This window comes from Coenobita brevimanus, chromosome 38 (assembly GCF_032717465.1).
Source record: "Coenobita brevimanus isolate Jiangsu-jjx chromosome 38, ASM3271746v2, whole genome shotgun sequence".
Classification (NCBI taxonomy): domain Eukaryota; kingdom Metazoa; phylum Arthropoda; class Malacostraca; order Decapoda; family Coenobitidae; genus Coenobita; species Coenobita brevimanus.
In genome coordinates this window covers 6,582,451-6,603,086 of record NC_136991.1, presented here as the reverse complement: position 1 = coordinate 6,603,086, position 20,636 = coordinate 6,582,451, and the positions used below count along the sequence as shown (strand labels likewise).

The 20,636-nt window shown below is 42.6% G+C and overlaps 1 protein-coding gene across 1 annotated transcript in view; it reads right to left on the bottom strand.

Annotated features, from left to right (window-relative positions):
- The window catches only part of nrm (neuromusculin), a 160,579-nt gene that overhangs the window by 76,150 nt on the left and 63,793 nt on the right, over nt 1-20,636 (bottom strand). The window contains exons 11-17 of the mRNA XM_080269865.1: nt 18,270-18,418; nt 15,887-16,117; nt 13,307-13,523; nt 8,694-8,886; nt 8,172-8,329; nt 4,333-4,587; nt 2,690-2,795 (exon numbers count right to left, since the gene is read on the bottom strand). Coding sequence (XP_080125991.1) covers nt 2,690-2,795; nt 4,333-4,587; nt 8,172-8,329; nt 8,694-8,886; nt 13,307-13,523; nt 15,887-16,117; nt 18,270-18,418 — 1,309 coding nt within the window. The remainder of the gene's footprint in view (nt 1-2,689; nt 2,796-4,332; nt 4,588-8,171; nt 8,330-8,693; nt 8,887-13,306; nt 13,524-15,886; nt 16,118-18,269; nt 18,419-20,636) is intronic.

Genomic DNA, 20,636 nt, shown 5'->3' with positions numbered 1-20,636 from the left:
ACAAGAGAACAATGAAGTACGAGAGCTGACTGGGTAGAGAAGGAGATGTTGGAAGATGAAAAAAGAGTAAGTGTAATGAAGATAAGTAGGAAGAACGAACAACTACAGAAGGAGGAGGTTGGTGGAGCGGATTTAAAGCCGAGAAACATGAAGAAGGAAAACGATAACTAGTGTTTAGAAAATTATGAAAAGCAACAGGAGAATGAGAGCACAAATGTGAGTGCAGTAATTAGAAAGGGAGAATGGCAGAAGGTGGTGGTTGAATAGGAAATTGATAGAGAAAATAAAACTAAAATGAAATGGAGGAAGGTTGGCAGGTGCAAGGAGTGTGTAAAAGAAAACATAATGAGTATGAGGCGGACGTTCAGAATAAGCAGGAACGAGGAGGAAGGAAGGCAGAGGAAGAGAAGGAAAGAAGGGGAGAACGAGTGGAAATGCGAGTGGAGGCATGTTGATTGTGTGTGTGTGTGTGTGTGTGTGTGTGTGTGTGTGTGTGTGTGTGTGTGTGTGTGTGTGTGTGTGTGTGTGTGTGTGTGTGTGTGTGTGTGTGTGTGTGTGTGTGTGTGTGTGTGTGTGTGTGTGTGTGTGTGTGTGTGTGTGTGTGTGTGTGTGTGTGTGTGTGTGTGTGTGTGTGTGTGTGTGTGTGTATAAGCGACACTGAAGCTCACATCTCAAAGGCCCCTCAACACAGTGAAACGAAGCGGGTTGGCGTAGCATATTATATGAAGGGGAGACACGGAAGGGGCGTTGGAGGTAGAAGAGAAATTAGAAGAGCTTAAGCGTGAAGAGAAATTAGAAGAGCTTTAGTGTGAAGAGAAATTAGGAGAGTTTAGGTGTGAAGAGAAATTAGAGCATAAGTGTGAAGAGATATGAGAAGAGCTTAAGTATGACTAGAAATTAGAAGAGCTTAAGTGTGAAGAGAAAGTAGAAGAGCTTAAGTATGAAGAGAAATTAGAAGAGCTTAAGTGTGAAGAGAAAGTAGAAGAGCTTAAGTATGTAGAGAAAGTAGAAGAGTTTAAGTGTGAAGAGAAATAAGAAGAGCTTAAGTGAAGAGAAATTAGAAGGGGTCGAGTGTGAAGAGAAATTAGAAGAGTTTAAGTGTGAAAAGAACTTAGATGAGCTTAAGTGTGAAGAGAAATTAAAAGAGCTTAAGTATGAAGAGGAAGACAGAGAGATGATGCAACAACCAGAGAAGGAAGGGATAAGACGAGGAAAGTAAATGAGAAAACAGAGTAGCTTAAGGATAAAGATGAAGATAAAGAGACGATGTAAATGATAAATATGAAAGAAGTAGGAGCATCAGAATAAAAGAACAAATAGAGTGGTATTATGAAGTCAGAGATGAAGAAAGAACAGGAGAAAAAATGGGAGGAAAGAGAGCGAACGTAAAATCAAAATTAGCAGGAAGAGGAAGGTAAAGAGATGAAGCGGGAACTAGAAGGAGAGAGGCAGAGAAGGAGAGTGAAAGAGGAAACACAACAATGTAAGTATAAAGAAAAATGTAAAAAAGTACACCGCAACAACCAAGGGAAAAGAGAGGAAGGTGGAGATATGTAAGGAAAGAGAACACCTAGATTGAAGACACTAAGGGCCGTTTTCTCGTCAGTTTAGGAGATTTTTAACAAGTATTTCCTTGACGATTTACTCCGCGAGAACAGATAGTCTCCTTGCCTGACAGGAACAGAAAGCCTAACTCCACGAGAACAGATACAGCCTTCTTACCCCAGGAGATAAAATAAAAACTTCCATACCCCACGAGAATACACAAAACCTCTTAAATCCACGAGAATACATAAAGCCTTCTAACTCCACGAGAAACACAAAGCCTCTTAACCTCTCGACAGTACGCCTCCTTACCTCACGGGAGCAGATAAAGCCTCCTTATCCCTCGAGAACAGATAAAGCTTCCTTACCCCACGAGAATTGATAAAGCTTCCCAACCCCACAAGAACAGATAAAGCCTTCCAATCCCACGAGAATAGATAAAGCCTCCTTACCCCGCGACAATACGACACCAAAGCTCGCATCTCAAAGAGCCCTTAGACAGTGAAACAGGGTGGGCTGATACCGAAGATTATACACAGGGGAGGTACCGAGGGAGCGTCTAGTTTATCAATCAGGTGGGGTCGGGTGGAGTGAACTCAGGGTAAGATGGAATTTCTGCCACAGGAATGACGTGAATTTAGTCCACGACGAAATTAAGCAAGAATGTGATAAATTTTATGACAAGCCATTAGATTATGTGACACCGTCAAATTAATACGAGATAACATCAGTTTATACAGGCGATAAGATGAATCAAAATGAGAATGATATGAAATTGAAGAGACACCATGTTTTGAGAATGACATGAAACAGATTTGCTAGAAAATAAGCGAGAATTACATGAATATATCGGATGAAGAGAGACCTATGAATGACTGAAGTGTGGGTTGTAGTGAGGGCTACCTGATAACGGACAACAAGGCAACGTGGAGGCGATTCTTTTCAGCAGTCATCCTTCTGAAATTAGGAATCTGGCTATATCTACATAAAACCTACATCCCTTAGTGGTTTTACATTATCGAAAAGCCTCCATCACCTCTTGGGGATCGAACCTATGAAAGGCCGTAAATTCAACAAGGGCATTCCAACCACTAGATCACCAGACTCTTTTCATTACTTTAAAAAAATGTAAGTGAAGCCCTACCTGAAGGTCACCTCCTCTGGGTTGGCCTGAGCGCGGCACGTAAGCAGGATGTGGGCGTCCTCCCGGCTCCCGCGGTCTGCTCGGTCGATCTTACACTCTGGCTTGACTGTAAAACACAAACGTTTTATCATCATGTTGCTCGATAAACATATATACACAAAACGAATAGTTACATAAGCAAACCTGGTTTGAGACAAAACAGACATATACAAAACAGAAACACACCCAAGCAAATATACTGTAAAGTCACAGACGCAACTATACAGTATTTGGTCACAATTTATAAATCAGTAAATGAAAACTCATTGTAAAACGCAGTATATTTATGGTACTGTTATTATGAGATATTAACTGTAAACATGCTACTGCAGCTCTCTGTAATACTAGTAGATCAGCCCCAGTATGTCTACTCAAGCAGACCCATCAACTGCAGGAAAGCCTCCAGGGCTGACCCATGCAGTGATCTGGCGTACTCTTGCAGTGGACAGAGCCTCATTTTGACGAAGTGAGGAAAGTGTGTGAAGCTTTGGATCCTGGATGGATGCCGCATCTGCGTCCCTATCCAGTTAACAAGAGCACCACAGTAGGCTTCACATCATCTCGTTATTTGGTTAAATGGTTTTCATACAACATCATTGATGGATACTGGCTTACAGGAGTCTATTAGGTGTGTCAGTTAATGTCGAGTCACTTAAGGAAGAAGTAGGCAGCACTACATTAAGCGCGTGGATGATGGCCACCACCACCTACCAACACAGCAGCTTCCAGTAAGCAATATGAACGCACTGTACTACTACAACACAATATCTAAAACTAACAAGTGCTCGTGGGCCCTTCAGACCCCTCGCACTAGCTCCTGCGGAGGGCTCTTGCGCTGCTATAGTTTATTTTAGTTGTACCTATGGGCAAAAAATTCTGCAGAGATCCTATGTCGGGCGCCTGGAGCAGCGTTTTTTGGTCAAAATGTGATCGCTCATTAAATATAGTAAAAGTTTTTCAATCGTGATGGGACCAAGTTTGTTCACATCAGCGAATTTTTTGCGATTTTTGTGCCAATTTTGGTGCGATTTGAATGTGTAGTTTCAGCTGCCCTAAATACTGTACACACACACACACGCGCGCGCGCGCGCGGCTAGTGCTATAGTATAATAGATTCTAACTAACAACGAGCATAACTGTAAGACAATGTCATCTAACTAATCATCAAAAAACTCATTAGCATAACCCTTACTATCATTTCTCCCCACCTAAGTAAAAGTCACAAACGTACAACCTCACCCAGCAATTTATAAGCACAACGAATACGTGGACAGAGCTTTGCAAACCCTTACAGAATCAATCCCCTTTTGACCAAGTCACACAGAGAACCGAACGTGGTAAAAGCTGTCATCTGTCCATAACGACTCTCTGCGGGACAGTTGTATTCGGCGGCCTTGTCTCTGTGTATTCTGTACTCTGCATCCTGCATTGTAGCCCTCCTAGAACTATCTTTTGCCATACCGGTACTCAGACGAGGCACTGAGGGTGGCGGATACTCAACTGTAAACCTAGAAACTATGGAATCCCTTTTTGGCGTCGAAGTTGGCAGAAACTGTTTCATTTACCTAGGAACATCACCAAAAATCCCTTATTAGCCTACTTACACAAGACATCGAAGGTGGTAGAGGCCGTCATCTGTCCGTGCCGATTCTCCGCGATACACTTGTACTCTCCGGCCTTGTCTCTGTGTATCTTGTAGTCCATGTCCAGCACCGCCCCTGAGGACACCGTCTGGCCATCGTGTATCCAGATGTAGTTGGCTTCGGGGTAGCTGGAGGCGCGGCACTCCACTTTGGGCGGCTTCTCGTTTTCAATAATCTGGATGAGGGGGTCCGATACCGTGATTTTCTCAGGGGGGTCTGTTGTAGAAAGGAGAAAGAAATCTTGTTTAAATTTTCTGTCGACAAGAGGAAAGAAAATGTTTTAATGCCCACTACCTTGTCAGTGGTCTCTTGTGTTCTTTGAGCTGGATGAAGCGGCCTAATACCATGACACTCTCTCTCTCTCTCTCTCTCTCTCTCTCTCTCTCTCTCTCTCTCTCTCGTGTGTGTGTGTGTGTGTGTGTGTGTGTGTGTGTGTGTGGAGAGAGAGAGAGAGAGAGAGAGAGAGACTTCTACTGGGGAAAGGCACAAGGTGAGTGACTGAGAGAAAAGAAAAGAGGGCGTAAAACAGAAAGGCAATGGGGACTGACGAGTACGCAAAGATGATTGGGAAGACAATTACATAAGGAGGGTTAGGCAAAAAGAGCGAAGAAATAATAAAGACAAGAAGGTAATGCGAAATATTAGTAACGGGGGAAGAAGTACAACAACAAAGACTAAGAGCAATATTAAAGAAGGATAAGACGAAGTATAATAGAGGCAGGAGAAGGAAGACAAACAAGAAAATGAAAACAACTTAATAACTTCTGAAAATGCCCGTAGAGAAGGTAGCATACTGAAAAATTTTTGAAGAAATGTATAAAAAACAGGGATAAAATTAGGGGGGAAAGAAAAAAGAACAAGGAAATGAGCATGAAAAAGATAATAAAAAGAGCGAGGTCAGAAGGTGAACTGTAACTGATAACAGGAGGTGGAAAACACTATGAAAAGCAGAAGACGTGGAAGAATATATAGAGAAAAGATTAACAAGAACGTGGAAAGGGAAGACAATATTGTGAATAATGAGTGAGCTTTGATGGAAAGCACGAACAGGTAGTAAGACGATGGAAAATATTAAAAGGGAAGCAGATGACCCGACTGTAAAGAAGGATGAATTAACACATGAACTAGACAAAGAAATAGGGACAGACAGACAGAAGATCAGATAAAGAGCAGGAAGACAAGCAAGTGAGAAAAAACAAATAAAAAGAAAGCTGAGAAAAATAATGTCAGGGAAAGATCAGGAATGGAGATTAGGGGAATTCGAAAGGTCAGAAAAGTATTGATGCCAGTCTTATAAATAATTTAGTATTCGGTGGCACAAACACCAAAGCAGGTTGTTGGTCAAGCCCTTTGTTCTCCTCTTGTGTTCACAGCAAATTCCATTCAAGGAAGTTTTATATACTCTATCCAGCCTTCAGTTTTAATTAGTCACCTTTCGTTCTAACCATATATCAATTTCATGCAACCTCGACCTCAGCCAGGAGACGTCCTTTCTTTTCTTCATTTTGCTACCAACGGATTAATATATATAACTAATGATGGACTTATGTGAGTGAATGGATTGAAAACAAGCCTACTATTTATTTACATCACATGACTCACTACACACACACACACACACACACACACACACACACACACACACACACACACACACACACACACACACACACACACACACACACACACACACCATCCATCTTCACCAACACAACCCTTTTCAACATCACCACATCCACCTTTGCCATTCATCCATTATTCTTTCTACACAATCATCATCACTCATCACACATACGCATCCATTTAATCAGCCGAGTATCATCGCCTGCTGGTAACAATCCATCCATCCATTCATCATTCAATCCTACGTTGCCCCATGAGGAGCGTAGGGGCCCGGGGCTAGGCAAGTTGGTCCTGACATTTAAGATGAAAGTGACCAGCCTCACTCATCCCTGAGTGGCATTACGTGAGCAATAACCCCAATCATCCCTTGGATATAAACCTTCACCGCTCAATCCGATTGGAGCGCCGTAATTACCCACTAAACCACCAGGCTCCATAATTTGGTTATATGGTTACCACCCAACGTAGTAAATGGTTTCCTGGTGTACAGGAAACCATTCGGCTTGTCACTCAGTGTTGAGTCACCCACAGGCAGAAGGAAGAGGAAAGAATGAAGGACAGAAAGGCAAAAGGGGGAGTGTAAAATCACCCAAAGGCAGAAGGACGTGGAACGAATGAAGTAAAGAAAGACGGAAGAGGAAGGAAGGAATGGAGGGAGGAGAGGAAAGGGCAGACACCCGAGAGCAGCACTACATCGAGTGAGTGAATGGAATACAGAACAAAATATGCTACCGTTATAAAGGGGATAACTGTGGCTACTGATCCGGTGCTCTACTTCTGGTCATAAACGCAATGCTGAAGTACGAATCAGTACAAAATTATTATACTTTTTTCACTCTAAAACTGAGATCTCTCCATTTTGAATGTTGACTTATAACAAGAGATTAACATTATAAAATTATGCTAGTCAAAAAAAGTGCTATGGAAATAATGTAAAACCACAGCACTGCCTTCCTCTGCCGGTGAGCTTAGTGAAAGATGCTGCAAAGGGACGAAAATCTTGGCAAACTTAGAAGAAAAACAAAGGTTTAAGTTTTGGGTACTTTTATATGGAAAAATATATATAAGAATGCGACAAATACAGGGTGGTCCATATGTAACACTCGGCTTTCACTACACCTGGAAATTTCTCGTGTGTTACGGGGACCGTTCAGTCAGCGTTATCAATGTCTATCCGGCATCATTTATTCATAACCTTCTCTCAGTGCCACACCTATGCCCACACCAGCACCCTGAGCCATCCTCGCAACACATGAGATATCCCAAGAGGAATTTCTATTTACGGACCATCCTCTACATCTGATTTATGAAGGGTGCCTGCCAGAACGTAATAGTGGGCCAACTATCGGTTCACTGGCCACTATTCTGTATATTTACTTTGTTTTGGGTTATTATTTCAAGTGATAAATGGAAAGCAGATTTGTATGAATGCTGAGCAAGAAGAAACATGATTATATAATGATGAAGAAAAATATATTACATAGTGAAGAGACAAATGAATTAATGATGAGGAGAATTGTGTCAGTGGATAGAGCAAGAAGAAACCGGATTTCATAAGCAAGAGAAGAAACACCTGTTACATAATGAAAAATTGTTGCATGGACGAGACACAATTAAAACTAGCCACAGCCAAATTTTGGAGGGGTTCAGGACGTAGGTGTCAAGATGAAATTATCCTTGAATAGCAGGGCATTACTACCTCATGCCCTGGTCCTAATACTTACACTCCGCCTTGAAGAACGTGTGTGAAGTGACGCCATCCACCCTTCCACTTATTCACTCGTTAGTCTGTCCACCCATTCCATCAACTATCCATTCGTCTATGTTTCTGCTGATCCTTTAAACCATCCATCTACTTTCCTATCCATATATCTCATCTCCGTTCCAACTATCTATCTGTTCCTTCGTCTATAAATCTGCCTATCCATCCATTTATTTACACGTCATATTTGAAGTGCACTGGATTTTTCTTAGTGATTTATTTTGCACAACACACCTCAGCATTCTACTGTTGGGTACTGATCCAAACAATGCCAATACTAAAACGTCAGACACAAAAGATATTGTTTATGTGTTATATGCGAAGTAATTCGCTAAGGAAGAAGCGCTACGAAGCCTCCCACACCACTCAGAATATGGTAATACCTCTCCATGTCTCCCTCCACCCTCATACTTACATTCCACCTTGAAGTACGTATGAGAAGTGACGCCTGGGCCAGCCTGGTTAGAGTTTGAGGTGCAGGTGTAGTTGGCGTTGTCCTGGTCCCTATCCAGTGTACCGTCCCGCCATCTGTCCATCCGCCACGTCAGCTTGGACAGTACGCTCTCTAGGTCACTGTTGGAGGAAGGATGGAGAAAGGATGGTTAGTGGGGATAGATGGGGATGTGATGGGGGGGGAGAGAAGGGTGAAAAAGTAATGGCAACCAAAAACTAGTCTCTTACACACTCAAACTATAGAAATGTCGAAAATAATAAAACGGACTAAGATAAACTTACCATGACGAACAAAAAAATGCACCTTAATAGTATATCAGTAGCCTATATATTCTGCACAACGATCAACACCAAGACCAATTCGACGCGGATGAAGAATGCCTAAAGTATGACTGAAGCTGCAAATATATCATAAAAGAGACACCAAAGCCAATCACCATCACCATCTCGACATACTCAACTACCACACCATAACACAACTCACCCAGAGGATGGATCAGGTGGCATGACTTGACTGGTGATGTTGTAGTGTGTGAAGTTCCTGAGGACCACGTCATCCTTGAGCCACCACACGTCACACAGCGGCGAGCACTCGACACGGCACGACAGGGACACTTCAGCAGAGTTCATGAGCACCCCGTGGTAAGGCGGGAGGCGGTCGATGAACAGGGGTGCAGCTGTGGATAAAAATGAAGAAATAAATGAGGTTTTGAAGGGGGTCGCTGGATTTTTGGAAGGGCATATCATCAACGGGCATCCAAACAGGTGGACAGAAACACTTCAACAGAGTTCATGAGCACCCAGTCGTAATGTGGGAGGCGGTAAATAAGGTTGAAGGTGAAAATGCTGAATGAAGTTTCGAAGGAATGTGTCAGAAATAAAAGGTTAATAAGGTCCTGAAAGGCACGTACTCCATGAGCACTCCCCACAGCAGGTGACATATACTTCGGCGGAGCTCATGAACACCCCCCGATAAGGCAGAAGGCAGTAGATAAATAGGTCAAAAGTAGAGTGAAGCCTACGAGGAGCAAGTCAGCTCTGATGGATAGGTGTGATACCCTTGAGCTACCATTCATCACGGAGTGGCAAGCACTAAACGCCGAAGGATCCTATGGTATGGTGGAAGGTCGTCGTTGGACAAGAACGTGGCTATGGACAGAGACGAAAAAGTGAGCGAGGAACAAAGTAAAAGAACCTTGAAGATAGGAGCTGCAGAACATGGTGCATTCGAGGTAAAACACGAATAGTGAGAGGCGGAAGAGATGGAATAGAAAGTATGGTGTGTGTGTGTGTGTGTGTGTGTGTGTGTGTGTGTGTGTGTGTGTGTGTGTGTGTGTGTGTGTGTGTGTGTGTGTGTGTATATATATATATATATATATATATATATATATATATATATATATATATATATATATACAGTATATATCTTATATATATATATATATATATATATATATATATATATATATATATATACAGTATATATCTTATATATATATATATATATATATATATATATATATATATATATATATATATACAGTATATATCTTATATATATATATATATATATATATATATATATATATATATATATTGCCAGACGCCTCAAGCCCGTTTGGGGTGGCCACAAACAAATCGCCTCCAAGTCGCCCTGTCCCCCGCCATTTCACTGCCCTGCTCCCAACTCACACCCCCCTCTCTCATATACCTCTCCACCCCATCCCTCCATCTCATCCTCGGCCTCCCCCTCCCTCTTCCCCCCTCCACCTCACTCACATATATATTGTATATAAGACAATAAACTTAAATACAGAATTATTCACCAAACCCCATTAACCATTAAACCTAAACCTGCAACCAAACCCCCATTATTACCAACACGCACACGTAGGCATTAGGATGATGACGCATTCCGCTAATTGCTGCTGTTAACCGATCTAATGGACAGTGTCAATAATGGGATATATAATTATATCATCTTGAAAAGCAGTCATACTTAGATGATCATATACAGTGTAACATAAACAACAAAAAAGAAATGGAAAACAAAACTACAAATCAGTCATTATCATTATATTCCTCATTATCGTGACCCCATTTCTCACAAATAAAACAGGCAGACTGTATCTAGTAACAGTAAAAACAAAACAACAGATATCGATTAAATATCTAGTGTTGGAAGTAAATACTATTTTACTGAGAAATTGTGTAGTTTCTCACATTAGAAGCAAACATGAAATTTCATTACCATATATTTGAAAAAAATTATGAAATATAATTATAATACATACTGAAGAAATATAGAAAACTGTATACTGTAAATAGCATACATAAAAATGATGCAATAAATATGTTTCCACAGAAATGTGATGTGCAATGAAAATTACACCACCGCTTAAATAAATAATAATTCTCACACAATATTAAAAATGCCGAAATACAGTTATACCAAAACATTAAGCCACCATAAAAATGCAATATATATCAGGCCATCATACGAAAAATTACCTGATATTATTGTAATCAGCCAATAAGTCCACATACTAAATAAAATAACCATTAACCACCTCGGTCCGGGGACGTCGTTTTAACTTGTTTACTACGATACTTCTTGCTAAGAAAAAAAAAAAAAAAGAAAAAAAGCAACAAGGTAGCACATAACACTTTACTTCCGCGCGATTTCCCGTGTGTTGTGGGGAGGGTCCAGTGTTATTCATATTCTTCATTTCCTACGCCAAATGCTACAACCACGTCCAATTATTAGCCGAATAAGCCGTCCCCGCAACATACAAGATACTGCCATGTTCATGTGGGGCGCTATTTACGGGCCAGTCTGTACAAAACCGTCGTCTAAATGATAGGGTTAACCAAAACTGTTTCTAACCCTCTTACCGCAAAAAGAATCAGGATAAAGAAAATGTCTGATGTGCCAGAATACGGCGGAAAATCCTCCCAGCGAAACGATTAAATACACTGTGGCGAAAACCAGAAAAAAAAGTAAGATTTTCCAGATTAAATCAGAAGAATCATCGAAGCCAAACGCTTAAATACGTTGTGGTGAACGCTAATTTTTTCGTTCAACTTTCATGAGAGGTCTTTGGGTGTTTCATGGAGTATAAACAATGTACACTCGGACTCGAAAGTTCTGTCGCTTTTCCTGCTTTCCTCTCCATGGACTTTGAAAATCAGTGTGGTAAATCCGCAGCAATTAACATTAATGATATTAGCTGTACACAGTGTCCTCAGTGTTGGTTGTTGCGGATTCACCACACTGATCGTCAAGGTCAGTGGAGAGAAAAACAGGAGAGGGGACAGGACTTTTGGTGCAGACTGTACAATAGTAATCCAAAATTATTCAAGTAGAAAAGTAACTGGCCGTATCTGCCCCCCGCCCTCATTCACTTCCCCTCCCCTCCCCTCCTTCATTCTCGAGCTCCCTCCTCTTCTCTGCAGCGCCTCCCCACCCTCGTCCCTTCCCTTCCCCACTGGCACCTCCTTCTCACCTGCCTCCTCCCCTTTCTGGTGTCCGACCTCTCCCTCTCCAATCCCCCCCTCCCCTCTCATGTGCCCCCTCTCTCAAATCCCTCTCCCTCTAACCAGTCTACATCTCTCCCTCCTCAGTTAATCACCTATCCTCTCACCTGCCCTCCCCCCCTTTTACCTAGCCCCCCCTTGCTCTCCCTAATATCCCTCCCCATCTCCAAACATATCCCCAATCCAACCCCCTCCTTCTTTCCAACCCCGATCCCACTTTCCTTTTCTCCAACCTCCTCCCCCTCTCCAAATCCCTCATCTCCTCCCCTTCTCTCCAACCCCCTCTCCCTCTCCAAATCCCCCATCCCCTCCCTTCCTCTCCAACCCCCTTCCCCTCCCCAACCCCGACCCCCTTTCCCTTTCTCCAACTTCCACTCCCAAGCTAACTCCCCCCTCTTCAAATCCCCCACTCCCTCCTCCTCTCCATCCCCTCTCCCCTCAAATCCCCATCCTCTCCTTTCCAACCCCCTCCCCCTCTCCAACCCCCATTCCCTTCCCCCTCTCACCTGAACAAACTGGTAATCAGGGGAATTTTTCAGAGGGAGTTAATTAAAGGGCAGCCTTGCCTTCCTTAATGAGGTAATTAGCGAGGGTCACCGCCAAATACATTCCTCGTCTTGATCACCTCGCCGGCCAGTTAGGGTGATTAGCGGGCCACGGTACAGGGGGGTCATTAAGGCTCGATTACCCGGGATTAACTTTCAGGTTGGATTACGGTAGCGCCCCAGTACTCGTAATTATAACAGCCTTAATAACCATGATTACGCCTGACAAATGATGATAGAACTGCCAATGCTCTTAAGCTGGTAATACGGGCCAGAGCAGGGGCGATATCGTTCCTTTCCTCCCCTCCTTCAGGTGTTTGCGAAGAAGGGAAATCGGAGAGATATTGTTTCTTCCACTGTTTAGGCTATATGCATAAAAGAAAGAACCAAAGACTGTGGCCCGTATTCTCAACTTATAAGGAAGCTTCCTAACAACTTTCCCTAAGCGATTTGTTTTGCTTATTACACCTTGTTATCTTCTTCTGCCTTATTCAGATCATTCTAATGTCACCATACACTTCATAAATAATATACAAAGTTATATTAACCGGCCGTATCCAAACACAAATCGTTAAGGAAGAGGTGCTAGGGAGAATATGGGCCTAAGTAAAAACAAAGCTATCCCTTTCAAACATAGCAGATGAAAATAAACTCAAAACCACCATCCACTTTTTCCTTGCTGGCTGTACCTATTACGTTAGAGGACACGTCACAGGCAGATGGAATGAAAAACTGAGGAACAAGACTACTGAGGTAACCAACTGTGAACATGAAGAAATGGAAATACTGGTTATCCCACAATTGGGGGGGAAAAAAATCCTTGTCACTCACTCAACACAAATGAAGTACTGGGAATAGTGGTTTACAATACACATTTCTCTCCATCATCATCATAATCACCACCGCCACCACCACCACCATCATCATTATTATCACAGAAAATTCTCCAGCTAACACAAGAAAAGGGAACGATAAAAGTAGACTGCAAAAACAACCTTCTTTCCTTCCTACTCACCCAGCACATCAATCTGCACGGTGGCCCTCTCGCCCTCTCCCTCCACGTTGACAGGCACACAGGTGAAGTTGTCCTCGGTTTCCAGAGACACGGGGTTGATCGTCCAGGTGGCTGCGGTCTCGTCAGGTACCAGGTGAGCCCCGCGGTACCACCTGAAAGTTGTTGCTGCAGGTCGTCCGGGGTCATCCACACTACAGGTCAGTTCTAAAGATTGACCCTGGCGGAGGAGAGAGGGTGGTGAGGAAGGGTGGGGGGAGGAGGGAAGTAGGGTAGTGTGTGTGTGTGTGTGTGTGTGTGTGTGTGTGTGTGTGTGTGTGTGTGTGTGTGTGTGTGTGTGTGTGTGTGTGTGTGTGTGTGTGTGTGTGTGTGTAAAACAATTTAGAGAGAGAGAGAGAAATACTATGACTGAAATATACAAAAAAAAAAAAAAAGAGATCAGAAAGCAGGAACCGAAGGATGCAGATAACAGTGTCAAATATTCATCACTAAATATATAACTTCTAAAGACTGGCTCCGTGCTGAAAACAGAAAAGTTAATCCAGAGATGGGTTACAAGAGTGAGACAGAGAAAGAGAGAGAGAGGAACCAATTTGAGATAGGGTGCCCCGGATGTATGGCGAGAGAGATAGCATCAGAGGTCGATTATGTGAGAGAGAGAGAGAGAGAGAGAATAATGTGCATATGTATACGAGTATTTGTGTGTGTACATTTACTTCCTTATGTGTAGTAAATGTGTCAGTTTGTATAATTGTCTGTACCTACGCAAAGTGCAAATACACTCTTAAATGAATGAAAATATGACAGACGTTACCTATTATCAGCTCTTACCCCCCACCTCCCCACCCTCCCCCCGAAAAATAAAAAATTGAACACTTTAAAACACCTAGCCAATAGCAATTACACCTTCCTACCTCCCCTTCTAAATTAAAACAGAAGACTATGGCTGTTTTTCTTGCTTTCTTTACACCAGACATATTGGTTTTCTCTACATTTTTGGTGAGTTGAAAAAGAACTAATATTACGCAAGGGAAGGAAGGAGAGGGAGTAAAGGTACAGATTTTCATTATTTTCATTAACTTTCTTTCCTTCCGTTATACCTGGCGATAAATAAACGAAACCAATTATTGTGGATGCATTAAGGAAGGGGAGTGGAGTGGAAAAATTCACCCTCCTTCCACACTTGGTTAAAAAAATCTAAGAAGCTAATCGGATTCTTAAGATCCAGGATTCAATTACGCCTTTCCCTAGCTGTAATTCATTCAACCTTACTCATCTGTTAATGACATAATAGTTTTTTTTATTTTATGGAAGACAGTGCAATCTTGTAATAATGCGTTTGTTGTGAATCCCCAACGAGATAAGGGACACTGCAGGATTCTAGAAATCAGTAATCTATCCTAACATAATAATCCCAAATTTAGTCCTATATTAATATTGTACGTTTTCGATAGTAAACCCATAATCATTCCTGACCTAACATAAGCATTCCTTATCTAATCAAACCTAATCTAACAAACTAATTCTCACCTAGTCTAACCACCTGCTAACCTGACTAGTCAAAACAACTATCCCACTTCCAGTCTAACCAAACCACTCCTCATCTGATCAACCTTATCTAACTCTCGTCTGGAGATGTAGTAAGGGGTCAGCTCAGCCTCGCTTCTCTTCTCCAGGATACAAACCGAATTTCTATCTATCTATCTATCTATTGCCAGACGCCTCAATCCCGTTTGGGGTGGCCACAAACAAATCGCCTCCAAGTCGCCCTGTCCCCCGCCATTTCACTGCCCTGCTCCCAACTCACACCCCCCTCTCTCATATACCTCTCCACCCCATCCCTCCATCTCATCCTCGGCCTCCCCCTCCCTCTTCCCCCCTCCACCTCACTCACATACACTCTCTTCGTCAGTCTTTCACCCTCCATCCTCTCCACATGGCCAAACCACCTCAGTGTGTTCCTCATAACGCTTCCTATCACATCCACATCCACACCACAACGCTCCTTTATATCCTCATTCGTCAGCCTGTCTCTCCACGTGACTCCACAGGCTCCTCTTAAATAACTCATTTCCACTGCTCTCACTCTTGACTTGTGTCCTTCCAACAATGTCCAAGCTTCACTTCCGTACGTTAGAGTTGGTATCACAATACTGTCATGTAGTAACTTTTTCACTTCCATGCTCACTTCCCTGTTTCTTATCACTGCTTTCAAGGAACCGGCAACCTTTCTTCCCTGCTGTACCCTTTCAAGCACTTCACCCTCCAAACCTCCATCCTTACTCATCACACTACCCAAATACTTAAACGTACTCACATTTTCCAATTCCTCACCATCCAACCGAATTTACTCTATACTAAATGAATTATATCTAACCCAATCAAGTCCTTCCTAACCAACACAAAAGTAACCTAATCTAGCCTAACCTAACCTATCCTATCCTATCCTATCCTATCCTATCCTAACCTTTCCTATCCTATTCTATCCTATCCTATCCTATCCTATCCCATTATCCTAACCTGACACAATGCCAAACCAAACCCACTGAAATCACACTTAACCGCCGCTTTGCCAACTCTCACCTTAACCACCATAGAAGGCTGGTATGAGATCATGGCTCGTCCAGGGATGTAGTGAACAATCAGCTCTGCCTCGCTCGACCTGGGGCCCCATCCAGCTTCGTTCATGCCCTCGCATGAGTAGTTGCCGTGGAAATCCCGAAAGACGTTCTCCAGCAGCAGGCGGGAGAGGTCGATGTCGCAGAGGGGGTCAGAAGTGGAGTTGCCGGAGTTGCCATCGCATTCGGGGAGTTCCTGTGGATTATTAAGAGAGTCAGAAGGTGATGGGAAATAGAGATGAAAGAGCAAGTGGACGGACGGAAAAGACGGGAGAGGTTTAGAAAGGGTGTGAGTGAAAAAAAACAAAAAGAAAAAATAGATGAGGGATTGTGAGGGTCAGCAGATGTGGGAAAGAGGGATGAGAGAGAGACTGGACGGATGGAAAAGACGGGAGAGGACTAGCAAGGGTGTGAGGAAAAAAAAGGGGGGGTGGGGATTGTGATGGTCAAAACGTGATGAGAAAGAAGGATGAAAGACTCTGGAAGGATGGAAACGATGAAAGAGTACGGAAAAGGGTGCAGGAGAAAAAGATATAAAGAATTATGAAGGACGGGGAAGAAACAGAGAGATTGGGGCAGAAAAGGAAAAAGAAGAGGAGGAAAGAGGGAGAGAGAAAGGGGAGGAAGGAAAGAAGGGAGCGCGGGAGTAGCAAGCGGGAAGGGTAGAGGTCTCAGAAGTGGTCAAGTGTGGAGTTACCATCGCGTTTGGGGAGTTCCTGCGAAGGACGTGGTGAGTCAAAAAGTGAAGACTGGAGAGGGACAGAGGGGGAAATGTGAGGGGACAGAGATACAGTGGAGGAAACGAGGGAGACAAAGGGGTAAAGAGGAGAAAATGAGGGGACAGAAGGATATAGAGGAGGAAATGGGGGGGAGGGGCAAAGAGGAGGAAATGAGTGGCAACAAGAATAAGGAATAAAGAGAAGGAAATGAAGAGGGGCAGAAGAATAAGGTGGAAATGAAAGGGGACAGGGGAATAAAGAGGAGATAATGAGGGGGTATTTGAATAAAGAGGAGGAAATGAAAGGGGATGGAATAAGAAAGAAGGGGAAATGAGGAGACAGAAGGACAAAAAGGACGAGGAGTGAAAAAGAAAGAAGAAAGGGGAGAAGGTGGGATAAAGTGTAGAGAGAGGGTGAAGGAGAAAGGAGGAGAGAGGGGGAAGGAAGGAGAAAGAGGGAGAGAGGGGGAAGGAAGGAGAAAGAGGGAGAGTGGGAGAAGGAAAGAAAAAGAAGGAGAAAGGGGGAAGGAAGGAGAAAAAGGGAGAAAAGGGGAAGGAAGGAGAAAAAGGGTGGAGAGGCAGAAAGAACGAGATACAAGAAGCGACAAGGAGAGGCAGAGAGAGGATAGAATTGAGGATGGCAGACGAAGTGAAAAAGAAGGAGATAACATGAAGCAGGGATATTTTACCCTTAGAAATAACACATATAGTCGCCAGCAACTTCCTGTCACATCCCTTATTTTTCTCTCCATGGACTTCGAAGATTAACTTGAAGAATCCGAAACAAGTGATTCTGATGGCAATAATATGTGGCTTAATAAAGTCACCAGTATCGGCCACTGCAGAATCACAGAGGCTGAATTTCAAACCTATGGTGAGAGAAGCAGGAGTGGTGACAGCACTTATGTTGGCGACTGTCCACAGAGGATATATCAACCTTCAGTGAAACTAAAATGCAGCTTATAAAGCCAGATAGAGGACTGTAAATTTTGTAGCATTCATTACCCTCATAAAAAAAAAAATGAAAGGAAAGATCGAATAAACGACGGAAAAAAAAGAAAAAGAAATTTACATAACTAGTTATGTCTTCAAATTTCGCACATTTAACAAATGTCATTTTTCTAAATTAAAGAAACTGAAAGAAAATAACAAGGAAATCCTAAAGTAAATTTTACAAAAATAAATAAACGGTCTGACATTTTACATCACAAAAAATACGACATTCCGTTTTCCACACAAAGGAAACGAAACATCAAAAAATAAGCAAAACCGAACGAAAATTCTGGAACCGGGTGTTTTTCTAAATTTCAAATATCAACATGACATATAAGTGTCAAGCTAGAAATGAAGCTGTCAATTTTATGAATGCCATTTCCAAAATTCGTCTCGACTTTTGATTAAATTATGAAAAATAAATGACAGTCGGTAACATTTTTTTTTTTTTCAGTAAATCATCAAATGTCGCATCCTCTTATTTCTGTGTGTGTGTGTGTGTGTGTGTGTGTGTGTGTGTGTGTGTGTGTGTGTGTGTGTGTGTGTGTGTGTGTGTGTGTGTGTGTGTGCATCCGTCCGTCCGTCTCTCTCTCTCTCTCTCTCTCTCTCTCTCTCTCTCTCTCTCTCTCTCTCTCACCTTAAGCAGGCCGCCATCCAGGTACCATCGCACCCTAACAAGCGTCACAGGATTGGCCATGATGACGTCACAAAAAAGGGTGACGTTGACCCGGTCCTCCTCGGAAACGGGCTCGGTCGGGTCCATCAGCACCTGCACCTGGGGACGGACTGTGGAGAAAGAATGGATAGATGAATAGAAAATAGATAGATAGGCAGAGTGCTGAATATATGGACAGATACTTGAATATTTTGATAGGCTAAAATGATCAATGAATAGATCGATGGATGGGTGATAAAGACTGTGAGTAACATCTGCTGATAAATATGGATGGACTGATAGATAGGTAAGTAGACGGATAAGTGGATAGATGAACGGACAGATAAGGGTGACGACATGAACGGATCCTGAAGTTGGCTCTCTGTTGTATTGTTCTTATTCTTTCTTAGAGGGAACGGTTTGCGGGCTCCTGACCTTTGGTTCCTTCTTCCTTGCATACAAAAAAAAATAATAATAATAATAATAATAATAATAAAATAAAAACGGGCTCGGTCATGGATTTACCTGTGGAGGACATTGGGGATGGATGGAAGGATGGATGGAAGGTTGGACTGATGGCCGGTAGGAAAGGTCGAGGGATGAGTAGATGGGTGGGTGAGGATGATGGATTGGTGGGTGATGATGATGGATGGATGGGAAGGAGGGGCCAATGGGCAAACGGATACATAAATGGATGACGGAAGGAGGACGAGAAAGATCAAAGAGGAAAATGACTTGTTAAATTAATGGACGGATAGATGACAGAGAAACAGACAGATACATCAATCTATCAAGTGATCGATAAACTGACTGATGTACGGAATGATGGCATGGGCAGCTGACAGGAGGGTGAAGAGAGAATAACCCAAGTGGTTATAAAAAAAAAAAAAATGGACTGAATGGGTGAGCGATGGGTACAAAAAGGATGAAGGGAGAGACTGATGAATGGGCGAATGGGGAGAAGTTGGCGGGAGATAGACGGCTGGGTCAGGGAATGAAGTATAGATAGCTTACTGGATGTGGGAGTGATATGTGAGGGAAGGAGGGAAAATGAATGAGAGGAAAGATAACTGGGATGGAATTCTGTGTGGATGGAGAGGTACGGGAGGGAAAGAAGGTGAGATGAAATACTGATGAGTGGAGGAAGCAGAGAGGAAGGATGAAGCATGAAAGAAAAGACTGATGGGTACATGAGCAAAAGAAGGGACGTATGATAAGACTCCACCCTTCACCTTTCCATTCGCCTCTCGTAGCCTCCATCTCAGCGGTTACTTCAACAAACATGGGATGAGGCTATTGCACATCATATGTCTGACTTGGCTTATATCTCCGATTGGCGTAAAAGTAGTCATGTTTTTAATGCATCAAAAACACAGTTCTTTCATCTCTCGATCCATCAAACTCTTCCGCAGAAGTATCCATAATTTTTAACAATATCCAACTCAACCCTGTATCATTTTTCAACATATCTCAGGTTTCATTCTTTCTTGATGTATCTATAAAAGATTATATACCTTTCTTGTAAAATCTGCTTCCAAGAAATTAGGTGTGTTAAGTCGTCTCCGTCCTTTCTTTACCCCTGCACAGTTGTTGGCTTTACACATGGGTTTTTGTCGCTCCTGTGTACTCAATTCATGTGAGAGGAGGCTCCCCACATACAGCTCTCCTCAACAAGGTGGAATCAAAGACTTTTCATCTCATTAACTCCCCTCCTCTTACTGGCTCCTTACAACCTCTGTCTCAATGCCGCACTGTTGCATCTTAATCTCTTTTCCATCGTTACTTCAATGAACCCCTCTACCACTACGGCGGGCGCGTAGCACCCGTATGGCAGCAAACTCTCGTCTCTTTACTGTCCAACTCTAAAACGCAAGAATTAACCGTTACTTCCACCCCTTCATGTATGACGCAGGCCCATTCTGGAACTGTTTCCCTCAATCTGCATTTCCTACTGTACAGCCTATGACCTCCAGTCTTTTAAACGCAGTTGTCTGGCATCTCAAAAGAACGGATCTTGAATTTACCTTTTATTTTGCTTGAGAGAGAGAGAGAGAGAGAGAGAGAGAGAAATTGCCTACGACAGCGAGGGTAAACCGTGTGGATAATACAAAAAAGTAATAAATTAATATCACCTGAAGAATAAAGAAATAAATGAATGACATAAATTAATGTGACGATAAATGGGTGAAAGAAATAATGAAAGCTGCAGAATGAAGGATACTCTAACTAAAAAGAAGCCAACATAACCAAATACCAGCACTCAGACACTGATTAATCACATCCCCAAAACTCTACACAGTTATACTAATTTTATATCACGTATCTCACTCTCAGTACTACCCATTGGTT